Consider the following 12742-nt stretch of genomic DNA (forward strand, 5'->3'; position numbering starts at 1 on the left):
TCCTTCCCGAGGGCAGACGCTGACTGCCCCCGTCTCCTGGAACCGTCTGTACCCTGCTAAGACACAACATGGCAGCTACAAGGACTCTTTCATTTGTTAAGACCATCAGTGTGTATTGCTCTAAATCAAGTATATAATATTAAATGAATATTGCTGGATCAGCTACTTCTACTTAAAACATATTAAAACATGACTAAGCACAAAATCACCAAGAATAACATCTTATAAGTGCTGTGTAAGCGCGTGCGGCCTTCCAAGCTCAAAGCCTTTGCCCTCCATAGATCAGCCAGACTCGCGCTGGCTGTAGCTTTTAACCTTTAATTAACTTGAGCACAACTCTAAAATAAGCAACAAACTGCAAGGTGTATGGAATGATCAGGGTTACATCTGCAATGGAAAATCATGTTATTATTCTGGTACCTGCAAGGAAAGATCAAACTAAAGTTATCACCATCACTGTAATGCAAAGAATAATGTAAGGTCAAAAACTTCAATTTATGCTTAATGCAAAGCTGGTTATATACTTCTAATGAACTAATAATGCCATATTAAAATATTAAATGATAATGAGAAAAACATCCCCTCCTTATTTTACAAAACCCACATTTCAACTTATTCATTTTATTATTTAAAGAAAAATGCAAGTCATTTAAATTGTAACATGGCAAAATCACTTGTGCGAAAAAGCTCTTGTATGATAGTATTTGGTACACAGTACAAATCACGTTCCCAGTGAGCGTGAAAGGAATTTAAAATAAGCCTGTATTTAGCTTGTAGCTTGATCCAAGACCTTCTGCTGGCTGAGTCAAGCTTTGTTATATAGAGACTCACTGCTGCTAACGCTACTCATAAAATACAAATTTTCAAGAAGAAGAAGTTTTTATTCATTTCTTAACTGTTAAACAGAAAAGTGCAAACTGATCACAGTGACAACCAAAGCATGTTGTTAGGGTAACACGATTTTAGACTTGTTTTATAAATTGACTGCGTGGGGACAGTAAAACAAATATTATTCTGCTGATCTGGAGCATTCAGGTGACACCAGTCACCCAAAAAAATTCACCCCAAGGTCAGACCGTGCAATGCTCAGACAAACTATAAATTCCTAAGAGCTACATCTCTGACTCTACAGTGACCTCAGCTATTATGTTAAATGTTAATGTTCATGAGTTGCATCCAAACAATCAATAAGACTTCTAGAACAATATCCTTAGACAGATTTTACAGGAGATATTTAGCCATACTGCACAAACACAGTAAATCAAATACAAATACATCATATCAACTGACAGACACAGTGGTGGAGGGGTCATGATTTGGGTTTGTTTTATAGACACAGGACCTGGACACCTAATTTAGTCACCCATCAAGTTTGCTGTGTATCAAAGTATTCAAAAGTAAGGCCCTCTGTGCACAGCTGAAACAATGTTGTAAAGAGGAGTGGGCCAAAATTCCCAGTGATGTGAGAGACTGATAAAGTCATATAGAAAATGATTTATTATTCACCCTCTTGTTTTATGATTTTATTAAAATTTAGAAAAAGTTTTTCTTTCTTTTTTTCTTTTCTTTTTTTTTTTGTTTAAAATTTTTTACTTCCTTTAATCATCTGTCTCATTCCTCCAGAGAAGCAGTACACAGTAGCTGACTGCAGTTTTTGTCACTGGTAGAGATCATCGTCGCCTTCATCTCTGTACAGACTCGGCCTCCCAGATCCAGAACCTTGACTTCCAGACTGGGAACCAGTAGCAGAAGGAAACCTGGGTGGGGAGAAAAGAGTTTCAAGTACAACTAAAACAAGACTGGCTTGTCCACAACTACACGTTTGATAAGCATGTGCACCTGAAGTTTCCAAAACCTCGGCTCTGTTGCAGAGTTTGAGCAAACATCTCATATTTGCGTATGTCATTGTCACTAACAGAGCGACGGGCAAATCGCATCGCCTCTTCAAAGTGGTCCTTCCTGATCTCTGGGACTGGATCAAAGTCCTCATCCTGCAGTCAGAAAAAAAGAAAACAGATAAGGATTTCATGCAAAAATAATACACTGTGTGTGTGCGTGTGTGTGTGTGTTCCCAGTCCAAAGGCTGAAAGTTACAAAACACACAGCCGCCCTTTAGGGAACGTTTTATCTCCCACAGTCTCTGTCTGTACCATGCACACACAGCCTGGTACAACTTTGAGATGTGATTTGTAGAGATAATAAAAGAAAGCCAGAGAAGCCCAATTAGCATTTTCTTCTATAATACATTATATTTTGGTGTAAACAAGCTTGAGCAGCTGACCATAGGGACGCCTGGTCTGTTCTGCCTCTGACGCTCAGCCTTGATCTCGGCCTCTATTGCCTCACGGATGGCCAGCTTACAGGCCCGCTGACAGATCTCTGTCAGATCAGCTCCAGAAAATCCATCTGTGATGCCAGAAAGGTATTCAAGATCCACATCCTGAAGACAAGAGGAAGAGTAAACGACAGAAACTAAGACACTGTAAAAAATAACTTCTGTTTCTGTACACTCCCACAGTGGGTTTTAAATCAAACAGTGAAGATGTGATTGAAGTCAAGGGATTCAACAAAAGTTGAAGCTGTTTAGGAATTTCAGTCATTTTTATCCACAGTCTGCTCATTTTCAGAGGCTCAAATTCATTTGACAAACTAACATAATTGTAAATACAGGGATTTTTCAGAATAATGAGGAAAAATTCCAAACGCTTGCACCAATGGGAATCAAATGCTGTGTTTCCTCTCTAGAGAGGCTGTGACAGGCCTTTACTGAAGCCACATTCAGTTGCTATTTTTGTGCCTTTAGTTTTGTCTTCAGTAACTGAAAAGCGTGTTTTCAGGTTCACAGCATTTAGTTGAATCTGAGGAGACACTTGAGATTTCATCCTGGTTTGATCAGCAGTCACATCATCTATAAACACTACAGTCGCAGTTGTGCTGGCAGCCGTACATGCCGATGCCATGATGGTGTCTCCACCATGTTTTACAGATGACGTGTTACGCTTTGGATTAGGAGCTGTTTCTTTCCTTCTCTACACATCATTTTGGTACAACTCAAGCTTGGCTTTACCTGTCACAAGATATTTTTTTCCAGAAGTGGATTTTATATGTCTTGTGGCAAAATCTAATCCGACCTTATTCTGGATTGTAATACGTGGTTTGTACCTGGTTGTAAACTCACTTGATTTCCATTCATGAAGGCATCTCTTGATTGCAGACTTGCAATAATATGCTTACCTCTTCTAAAGTATTCTTGATTTGGCTAGATGTTGTGAAATTGTTTTTCCTCTCTCCAAAAGTTGATTCTGTTCGTCTGGACGTAGCGTTTTGTGGGAGACTCACACAAAAATTTACTTTCCTGGATGATTGAGAATGCATCAAGATGTTTTTCCTCTCAAACAAGGAAATCATTCTGATCATCCACTTTATTTGTCTTCTCTGGTTTTTCAGGGAATTTGTTGTTGACCAGCACATTCAATTTTTTGAAAAATGCTTCAGATGGTTGGTTTAGCTGCTCCTAATCTTTGGTTTATTTTGTTTTTCAGTCTGATTATAGCTGCCCTCACTTGCCTCAATGTCTCATTTTGTATCTCATATTGATGGCTCTAGTGAACAAATTGCAGCGTCACCACTTGGAATCACCTACAGGTCTTTTATCTGGTTAATTTGTCATGGAATACTCAGGGAGCAGGACTCATCTGGCCACATAACTGCTTCTGAATTAATTGTCCAATTACTTTTTAGCCTGCAGTAAAGGCCTGGCAAAGAGTATCAGGGGAAAAAACACATCATTAGGCGAGGTCCGTGGACTTTAGACTTAAGGCAGTCATTGAAAGCAACGCATTTTCATCCAAGTATTAATAGCAGTTCCTATATTTAAAATTATTTTAGTTTGTCTGATTACTTTTGAGCCTCTGAAAATGGGGGTCTATGCATAAAAACCACTGCAGTTTTGAAACTGTTAATGCAATCTGTTGGTTAAACACCCTAAATTAAAGCTGAAAGTCTGCGCTTCAATCACACCTCGATTGAGTTTAATATCCACTGTGGTGGTGTACATGGGTAAAATTAAAAAAAATGTGTAATTTTACAAAACTTATGAATCTAACTGTATAGAGCAATTGGTTTTTGTATGTGTGTATCACCAACTCTTGCAACAGGAGATTTGCGTAGATTGGCTTTAAGAATTGCTGTGCGAGATGGCTTATCAGGCAACGGGATGTAGATGAGCTGATCCAGACGACCTGGCCGCAGAATGGCTGGGTCTATGATGTCTGGCCTGGGATGATGAGAGGAAGGATGAAGGTGAGAAGAAAAGTCCGTAAAGAGTTTCATTTATTAACATCTGTACGATACAGACACGCAAAAATGTGTGCACCTGTTTGTGGCACCGATGATGAAGACGTTCTTTTTGTCCGACATGCCGTCCATCTCTGTGAGTATCTGGTTGATGACTCTGTCAGCTGCACCACCTGCATCACCTGCACCGCCTCCTCTAGATTTGGCGATGGAGTCCAGCTCATCAAAAAACAAGATGCAGGGGGCTGCCTGTCTGGCCTGGAGGCAGAAGGAAAAGGTCAAGAGGTCAAGAAAGGTTAAAGTGTATAGCCAGAACTACAGATTTGATAGAGTACTTTAGTCTGTATTGAGCTCACACTTTCCTCTCTCCACTCTTACCTTATCAAACACATCCCTAACATTTGCCTCTGATTCTCCAAACCACATGGTGAGCATCTCAGGTCCTTTGATTGAGACAAAGTTAGCTTGGCATTCATTGGCGATGGCCTTAGCCAGTAGGGTTTTCCCGCAGCCTGGAGGGCCGTAAAACAAAACTCCACGAGATGGGGTCATTCCAAACTTCAGGAATTTGTCAGGATACTCAACAGGGTACTATGGTGAAGCAAGATGAAGATTCACAGATTATGGATTGAGCTTGTGTTTGTAGTATTGTGGCAAAATTAATGCATGAGTGTTTCTTCCACCTGAACAAGCTCTTGGAGTTCTCGCTTGACCTCGTCCAGTCCGCCGATGTCCTCCCAGTTGACCTGAGGCACCTCTGCAACCGTCTCTCTCAGAGCTGATGGGTTGCTCTGACTTAAAGCCCACTAAAGTGAGGCGATGTTTGGTAAAGAGATGCATATCTATTCATTTATTAATTCCTCAAGAAATATTGATATGCATCTCACATTCATGTTATATGTTGTTCTTTCACTCAATTCTTATAGTTCTACCAACACAAAGAGCTAAATTCATGTGCATTCATGTCTTTTGTACCTGGAAGTCATCCATAGTGACAGCCATTGAGTTGAGCAGGTCAGCGTCGATGGTCTCATCCTCCAGATCTATGAGGGTCATTTTCTTCCGGATGGCTTGCAGAGCAGCTTCTGAGCACAAAGCAGCCAGGTCAGCACCCACATGGCCATGGGTCTCTGTGGCAATCTGGAGTATTTTAAATAAATCACATTAATATTAACATACTAAGTATCAATCAAGCAAATAATATTTATTCATATAATTTTTTTACTGACAAGAATCAAAAAGGGATTTACAGAAGAAGAAAATAGCACATAAAAGTATTAAATCAGTTAAAAGGAAAACAAAATTTAAGGTTCAGAAGTTTAAGTATTTGGTGAGTTTGCTTATATCACCCTAACGTTCAACTATATTAAATTTAACTGACCCTATATTGATAAAAATAATAATAATAATAATAATTTAAAAGAAATAATTTGAATAAATATCATTAGTTTGTTGCATAGATTCCTATATCGCCCCTTCTCAGAGAAGGTTATGTTTACAATTGATATTATAATGCATACGGTCTAATAAAAATTGCAACACTTACAGCAACAAAAGGAGGCATTGTCAAAATGTTTGATTTCATATTTAATTACAAATTCCATTTAAAATTTCAGTTTTATTTCAGTAAAAACTGTTATAAGGAATCATCAGAGTCTTTACATTTATGGGGAATACTCTAATTAAATGATACTCTCTTGCCATAAGTTCAAGCTGTATTACAAGAATATCAAAAAGACCTACAACACCTAAGGATCCTTAATCATCTGCCAGGGCAGGAGGGCCAAGGTGGATCCTTGGTAGAGAAATGCATGTTTTCATCCTGATTAGTTTATTTATAATTGCAAAATAGGACACTGGCCTTGGTACAGGATGTGCTTCTTGTTGCTCTACTTGCAAAAAATGCTCACCTTAACATTCTAGTGGTAATTTTTAGACTTGTTACCAGTACAGTGCTATAAGATATAAATTTTGTTATCAGATCAGCTACTTTCAGCTGTTCCCTTAGTCAGGAGGTTTCATCACGGCAGAGAGCTCCACATATGTAATTTAGCAGATTTTTACACCCTTCAGGGATATTTCATCTGATTGGTAACTGTGTGTAAACTACTACACTATGAAGCCACTAGCTTTGGTATAATGTTCACAAACTCCACAATTTAAAAAGTTGTTGGCTTTTTTTGCTTGAGCCTTTAAGGTGATTGATGAAAAAATAGCAGATTTATTTATTATTATTTAACTCACCATTTCAGTTTTAATTTTATATTAAAGCATTCATTCATTTTCCACTGGCTCACCCTCTCCAGATCGACATCTTGAGCCAGTTTCATGTTTTTGGTGTGGATCTGCAGGATCTCCAATCTACCAGTCGAATCTGGGATTCCAATATCAATCTCACGGTCAAACCTGCCTGGAAAGAAATTGCAATATTTGTAAATGTGTGTGTGTGTGTGTGTGTGTGTGTGTGTGTGTGTGTGTGTGTGTGTGTGTGTGTGTGTGTGTGTGTGTGCGTTTCTCCTAACCAAAGCGTCTCAGAGCCGGGTCCACACTGTTCGGTCGGTTTGTTGCAGCCATGACAATCACATGAGCTCTTTGCTTCAAGCCATCCATCAGGGTCAGGAGCTGGGACACTATACGCCTCTCCACCTCGCCATGAGTCTGTACATACACACAGACTCACACGTGGTCAAAAACATTTAACTGTTATTTACATGGACACAGGAGAACAACGGGGGGTTAGGTCACTCCCGTCTTAAATCAGCACATTTTTAGAACATTTTCTGCTTGACCAACTCGGATTTGCCTAAAATTGTAATGGTCCAAAAAAGGTCCACTGACCCACCTTCAGGCCCTTTCCACGCCCATTGAAACTAACTAATTTTTCTTTGCAATGTGAAGAGTTTTTATTAGTTTGTGCTGAAACATGAGACTAGACTTTTTTCATATTTTAACTAGCCAGTATTCAGAAATCCAAACAGTGCTTTAGATTTCAATGTGCAAAAAAATGCCTGAAAGTTGGTCAACAGACCATTTATACACACACACACACACACACACACACACACACACACACACACACACACACACACACACACACACACACACACACACACACACATACAGGTCCATGCTGATTTGTGATGGAATGATAGTAAAGACTTGCTGAAAGCCAGTTTTCTGCAGACACTGATCTGACCAAGCAGAAACAGGTTTCTTGAATTGTCCCCTCATGTTTACCTTCTCTCTCTTGGGAGCAATGGCATCCAGCTCATCGATGAAGATGATGGCAGGGGCGTTATTCTCTGCCTCCTCAAATGCTTTTCTTAGGTTGCTTTCTGACTCTCCGGCCAGTTTACTCATGATCTCGGGACCTGGTCACAGAATGATACTTTACAAACATCTCCTGCACAGGACTAAGAATAAGAGAACCACTATTTACCACTATAACCTCCATCAGGTTCTTGTTATTCAGCTGACTACATTTTAAAAGTTTTTCTTGAAAGGTCACTAGTATTCTTTGTTGCAGTTATTGGTGTGTTGTTAGTTTGTTGCAGATCTTGCACTTTATGTTGTATTTAATGGATTTTCAATATATGACCGCTACCTTGGCAAGAGATGTGATCTCAGTGGAACTTCCAGGTTGAATAAAGGTAAATAAATAAATAAATTCCCCTCTTAATTTTTCTCTCTGTTTATTTTTTTAAAACGTTTGTTGTTTTTCCTTTTTCTATTTACTGTGCATTTCTGTTTTACCTTTCAAAGAGGGTTCAATCCATCTCTTGGTTAACTGACACAAGACACTCAACAGAAAACGAACTGGAGCACAGTTTTTACAAAAGTAAAGAATTGCAAAACCATATTAACTCAAAGTTTTAATTAATTTATTACTAGTATTTTTTGTTTGTTTGCTGCATTTATTTGCATAATATTCTGCTTTGCAGAGAGTCATTTATTTCCTTCTGTGCTTTAGATTTTCAGGCCTCAGTAGACAAAAGTCTCACCATTGATGAGGAAAAAGAAGGCACCAGTTTCATTTGCTACAGCTCGGGCCACCAGGGTCTTTCCTGTTCCTGCAGGGCCGTACAGCAGGATGCCTCTGGGGGGCTGAGAGAGAAGGGAAGAACATACCAAGTAATGCAAAAAGATGCCATGTTAAAATGGAAACAATCACTATTATTGGTGGCTGGGATGATAATTTGTTTTTGAACTGCATGTGTGTGTGTGCATGATACCTTAACTCCGATAGCCTTAAACAGTCCTGGGTGTCTAAGAGGAAGCTCCACCATTTCTTTGATCTGGGCCAGCTGCTTCCGACAACCTCCAATGTCATCGTAGCCAATGTCATTGAGACTCTCCTCTTCATCCTGTCATGCACCAGAAAGCCAGACAGTTTATTACTGTATGTACTGATTAAAAGATGAGGCGATGAGATTTCTTTGGGTATATCTTTGCATCGTCAAAGGTCCCTTTAAGCCATTTTTATAAATTTGATAGTATCCTGAAACAAGAAAGTCATTTGTCCTGAGTCAGACATTCGGTTCTACAAAAGAGACTTCTTTTTACTGGAACAGGAAGAAATCGGATGGGATGAAAGAAGAATGAATGTCACACTAAAAAAAAACTGCAGAAACCTAAATAAACCCCATGTAGTCACAATCTTCATCTAATGTTTAATCTAAAAAGTATTTGGAGATTGTTAGTTCAAAATACCTAAAACTGGGGTCAATACAAGCAAACAGAGAGATTCATGGAGTTGCTCTGTAATATAATTTAATATAGATGTGAGAGAAGTGAGTCGTAGCTGGAAATAAGTGAAAGTATATGTCTATTTTTGATGCAACAAATGAAGCAACAGTTTATACAATGAACTAACAAAAAATTAACAAATCTGTGAGAAGAATATTTACTAGTTTAATTTTAAATGAGCCAAAATGCAGTCTGATTAATGTTATTTATTTATTGTACAACAACACATTGCCAATATGATACATGCAATTTGCAGTTTCATAAAGGACTTTACAGTATAAGCTCTACAATCTGGAACAAACTGGTGCAATACTTCTTGCAGTAATTCTCCAGATAGGAGAATTTTGATATAAAAGGGTTTTCTTACAGTTCTTTAAATGTTAACACACACTAACATCACACAAAGCAGACTCTTTAATCTCTCACAGACCTCTCTCTTAATTGGCTCTCCCTCACAGTAGATGACTGTGTCAGGGGCAACGATGCAGTGAGGGCTGGGGTCCGTCTCCACCACCTTGAACTCCACAGCTCGCATGCTTCCCCTCACCAAGAAGATGTCACCTAACAATGAAAAGGAGAAGCCACTACATTCACAGCAGCTTCTTGTGCTCTTTGAGTTTCTGTTTTATGTTATAATGTGACCTCAGCTGATTTTATTGCGCTATAACTAGCAGCTGAGGTGTTGCTGTACCTTTGTGCACAGGCCGGTAAGCCTCCAGAAAGTACGGTTTGAGGAAAACATCAAAGAGGTTCCCTGATAGGCCTTCAATGGTGTCATCTATGGGGAGCACGTGGATCTTTTTCCCATACTTGATATCAGGACAGGCATGGATACTGTAATGACATGCACATCAGCAGACACCTGTGGATTATGGTAAATTCATAGCTCCACACTACACTCAAAGCCACAGGCATGAGGTCCACTGCACCTGATGACGTCACCAAGCCGGACACGCAGGTTGTTGCGCGTCACACGGTTCATCCGAATTCGTTCATCTCCACAGGTGTCATCCGTCAGGACGATGCACACTGTTTGCCGTCGTTTCCGCCCTCTCAGCACCACGGTGTCTCCTCGGAAAAGCTGGAGCTCCTCTGTCTTTCGCTAATGCAAACACACACACTCACACACATAAGCCTAACAGTCTAACAAGAAGACAAACAGGACTCTGTGTGGCTATATTTACACCTTACACACACCTGTGATAGGCTGACAATGCTGCTGTCTTCACTGACAGCCTCATCTACAATGAGCCTGTTTGGTCTATGCTTCTGCTTCAGGATGGCAGTGGAGTAATCTTCTCCCTTTGGGCTTCCAAACAAGAGACGCATTATGGCACTCTCACATGTACGTGAAGCTCTAATTTCCTCATGTGACTCTGTGCTGTATTTAGAATCTGTGTGGCTCTGCACATAGCAACTATTTGATTTCATAAACATGAAAATATTATTTGATTATCAATAATTAACTGTACAGGAGTTTTAACATTTTTATGATCTTGAACAGCTGCACTGTGATTTCTCATTATTCAAAGTTTCATGACACAAAAATCCATATTGGATAAAATGTCTTTACTCCTTAAAATATTTTACTGCATATTGAAACATGCATGACTAAGCACACACACACACACACGCATGCATACACAAAGTTACTGTGTGCATACGCAGCTGTTTCACTCACTCTGCTCCTCCTGAGCCTGGCATGACTGCTCCTCTTTGTCCTGTCACACTTTAGATTTCCTTCAATTTTTCACCCTCAGAGTTCACTCCCTCACTGTCTTCTGTAGGTGTTTGCCCTCGTAGATTCAAAAGTTGATCTTGTGTAGTTCTAATCAGCACCGAAGAGCTCAGATTTCCCTCTGATCTGACCAGCGCTGTTCAGGTTTTAGTCTTTCTGAAGCTCTGATATTTTCCCAGCAGTCAGAGTCCTTTTTCTTTTCCTCTGTTTTCTTAAAGCAGCATGTTTACAGGAGGTGCTGCCTGCCTGTTTATCAGCGGCGGTATAAATATGTCCATCTACTTCTCTTTCTTATTATAACCCCAACATGGGTGGACCCATACACACACTTTCACACACACACTCCCTTGCACACTTACCTTGGAGAGTGTCCCAGAACAGATACAGTGTGATATTTCCTCCTCCTCCTGCTACTAACCAACAAATGCAAGAAGAGCTGAGCGAGCCTCAAATGCTGTGAAATATTTATGGGTCACAATAAGTTCTGCTTTCAAAAGAACTGACATATCGTCCTTTTTATCTCCTGGACGAGTCCTCTCTTTTCTAAAACCATTGTCCTTCGACTCCTTGTCACCGTGACCGAAGTGAACTGCTGTTCTGCTCCGGCTGCTCTCGGCCGTTGGTGTATTTATGTTTAGTACACACATACATAGACACACCCTCTCAAGGACACTCACAAAAACACCACCACAGCTTGCAAACAACTGAGCATTCACTCACTGTGGATTCTTTTTATTTTTTATGTTTTATTACTAAATTGTTTAAACAAATGAAAGGAAACAAGCTACAAGGGCTTAAACATACTGTACATTCCCCCTGTGAGAATCAGGACTCGAGCTGTTCCCTCCAACAGATTTAACGAACAAGAAGGAAATGATGTTAACAACACATCGAACACTTTCTTCTTTCTAATGGTAATAATCTTTCAAACACAGTTATTGGAAAGACAGTGAGAGGTAGAGGAGGTTTAAATGCACAAAGAAACATTGAATCTGATTTACGCATCAGTGTACGTTGAAATGTATTGGATATGCTGAAAAAAAAAAAATAAGACAAAGAAACAAAATTACAGTTTTTTGTATCATAAACATGGAATGCATGCTGTTACAATACAGATGGAAATAAATTATGTGACAACTGGACACATTTGGTCGCCTTTTGTCGTTATCAGTCAATAAAAGCCATTAAAAAATGCTGGTGGCATGAGATCACTTGATTGATCGACTCAACTTTACCCACAACATCTCTCAGTAAATAATGTAATCTTAGTAATTAACAATCAGCCAAATGGGTTTTAATATATATGTGTGTGTGTGTGTGTTAGTTCAGAGGTGATTTATCGGCTGATTTCAGTTCAATTAGCCAAACTTTACTCTGCAGCTGGTTTCACAGAGATATTTAGATGCTTCATAGGTGTTTTCTACATTAAATAGGCCACAGAAGCAGTATTTTCTTCTTTAATGTTGACTATCAGTAATATCTATAGGAACAAAAGAAGTAAGCATGTCTATAAGACTTGAGCCTTTGTTATGTAAGTAAAGCGCTTTTAGTGTTTCTTGCTCAAATTTGGGATTTTTTATCATATGTTTTTTTACATCGTCCATCAAAATGCACTGTCCCTGTTAAAAGTAACAGTCAGGTGTTTTCATAGACCCAGGAAGGCAAAAGATTGAACCAGCTGCCTGTCCCTTCAAGCTTTTCCTAGTTATGTATGACAAAATTAAAATCTATTTACTAAATATTAAAAAGTAACTTCCAAGTGTAACTAGCTAACAGAAGCAACTAACAAAGTTAATATTACCTTAAGTATGTGTCTGGAACTGACATATAATACACAAATAAATAACCTACATTAAATAAAGACATATTTAGGACCAATAAAATGTGTGTGTGTGTGTGTGTGTGTGTGTGTGTGTGTGTGTGTGTGTGTGTGTGTGTGTGTGTGTGTGTGTGTGTGTGTGT

At 39.2% G+C, this 12742-nt stretch overlaps 1 protein-coding gene across 3 annotated transcripts; it reads right to left on the reverse strand.

Moving 5' to 3' along the window:
• Positions 1–302: 302 nt before the first annotated feature.
• Positions 303–11408, reverse strand: LOC147328243 (transitional endoplasmic reticulum ATPase). 3 transcript variants are annotated; one of them, XM_086296472.1, is made up of 18 exons: positions 11140–11408; positions 10240–10351; positions 9972–10144; positions 9734–9876; positions 9473–9603; positions 8529–8660; positions 8298–8400; positions 7534–7667; positions 6819–6954; positions 6594–6706; positions 5272–5436; positions 4980–5102; positions 4675–4887; positions 4376–4554; positions 4147–4276; positions 2282–2440; positions 1840–1991; positions 303–1757 (listed from the first exon to the last, which is right to left on the reverse strand). In XM_086296472.1, exons 3-18 carry the CDS (start codon positions 10022–10024, stop codon positions 1658–1660), a joined length of 2166 nt encoding a protein of 721 aa, XP_086152598.1. In that variant the 5' UTR covers positions 10025–10144; positions 10240–10351; positions 11140–11408; the 3' UTR covers positions 303–1657. The 3 variants fall into 3 exon arrangements, with proteins under 3 accessions (XP_086152598.1, XP_086152597.1, XP_086152596.1); XM_086296471.1 differs by lacking the exon at positions 11140–11408 and adding an exon at positions 10724–11104; XM_086296470.1 differs by lacking the exon at positions 11140–11408 and having other exon boundaries at positions 10240–10708.
• Between the last annotated feature and the right edge of the window lie 1334 nt (positions 11409–12742).

Source organism: Aulonocara sp. 'chitande type north' Nkhata Bay, linkage group LG6, assembly GCF_057382095.1.
Source record: "Aulonocara sp. 'chitande type north' Nkhata Bay isolate Kocher_YH1m ecotype deep benthic linkage group LG6, A_spYH_male_GT1.1, whole genome shotgun sequence".
Classification (NCBI taxonomy): Eukaryota; Metazoa; Chordata; class Actinopteri; order Cichliformes; family Cichlidae; genus Aulonocara; species Aulonocara sp. 'chitande type north' Nkhata Bay.

Bases quoted from the DNA above. Each gene is read 5' to 3' on its own strand.
- LOC147328243 (XM_086296470.1), bottom strand. From the start codon at position 10,479: ATGTTTATGAAATCAAATAGTTGCTATGTGCAGAGCCACACAGATTCT. The intron at 9,877-9,971 runs GTGCAGTGGACC...ATGTCATTACAG, and splicing joins CGGCTTGGTGACGTCATCAG to TATCCATGCCTGTCCTGATA. The intron at 5,437-6,593 runs GTGAGCCAGTGG...AAAATACTCCAG, and splicing joins AAGATGTCGATCTGGAGAGG to ATTGCCACAGAGACCCATGG.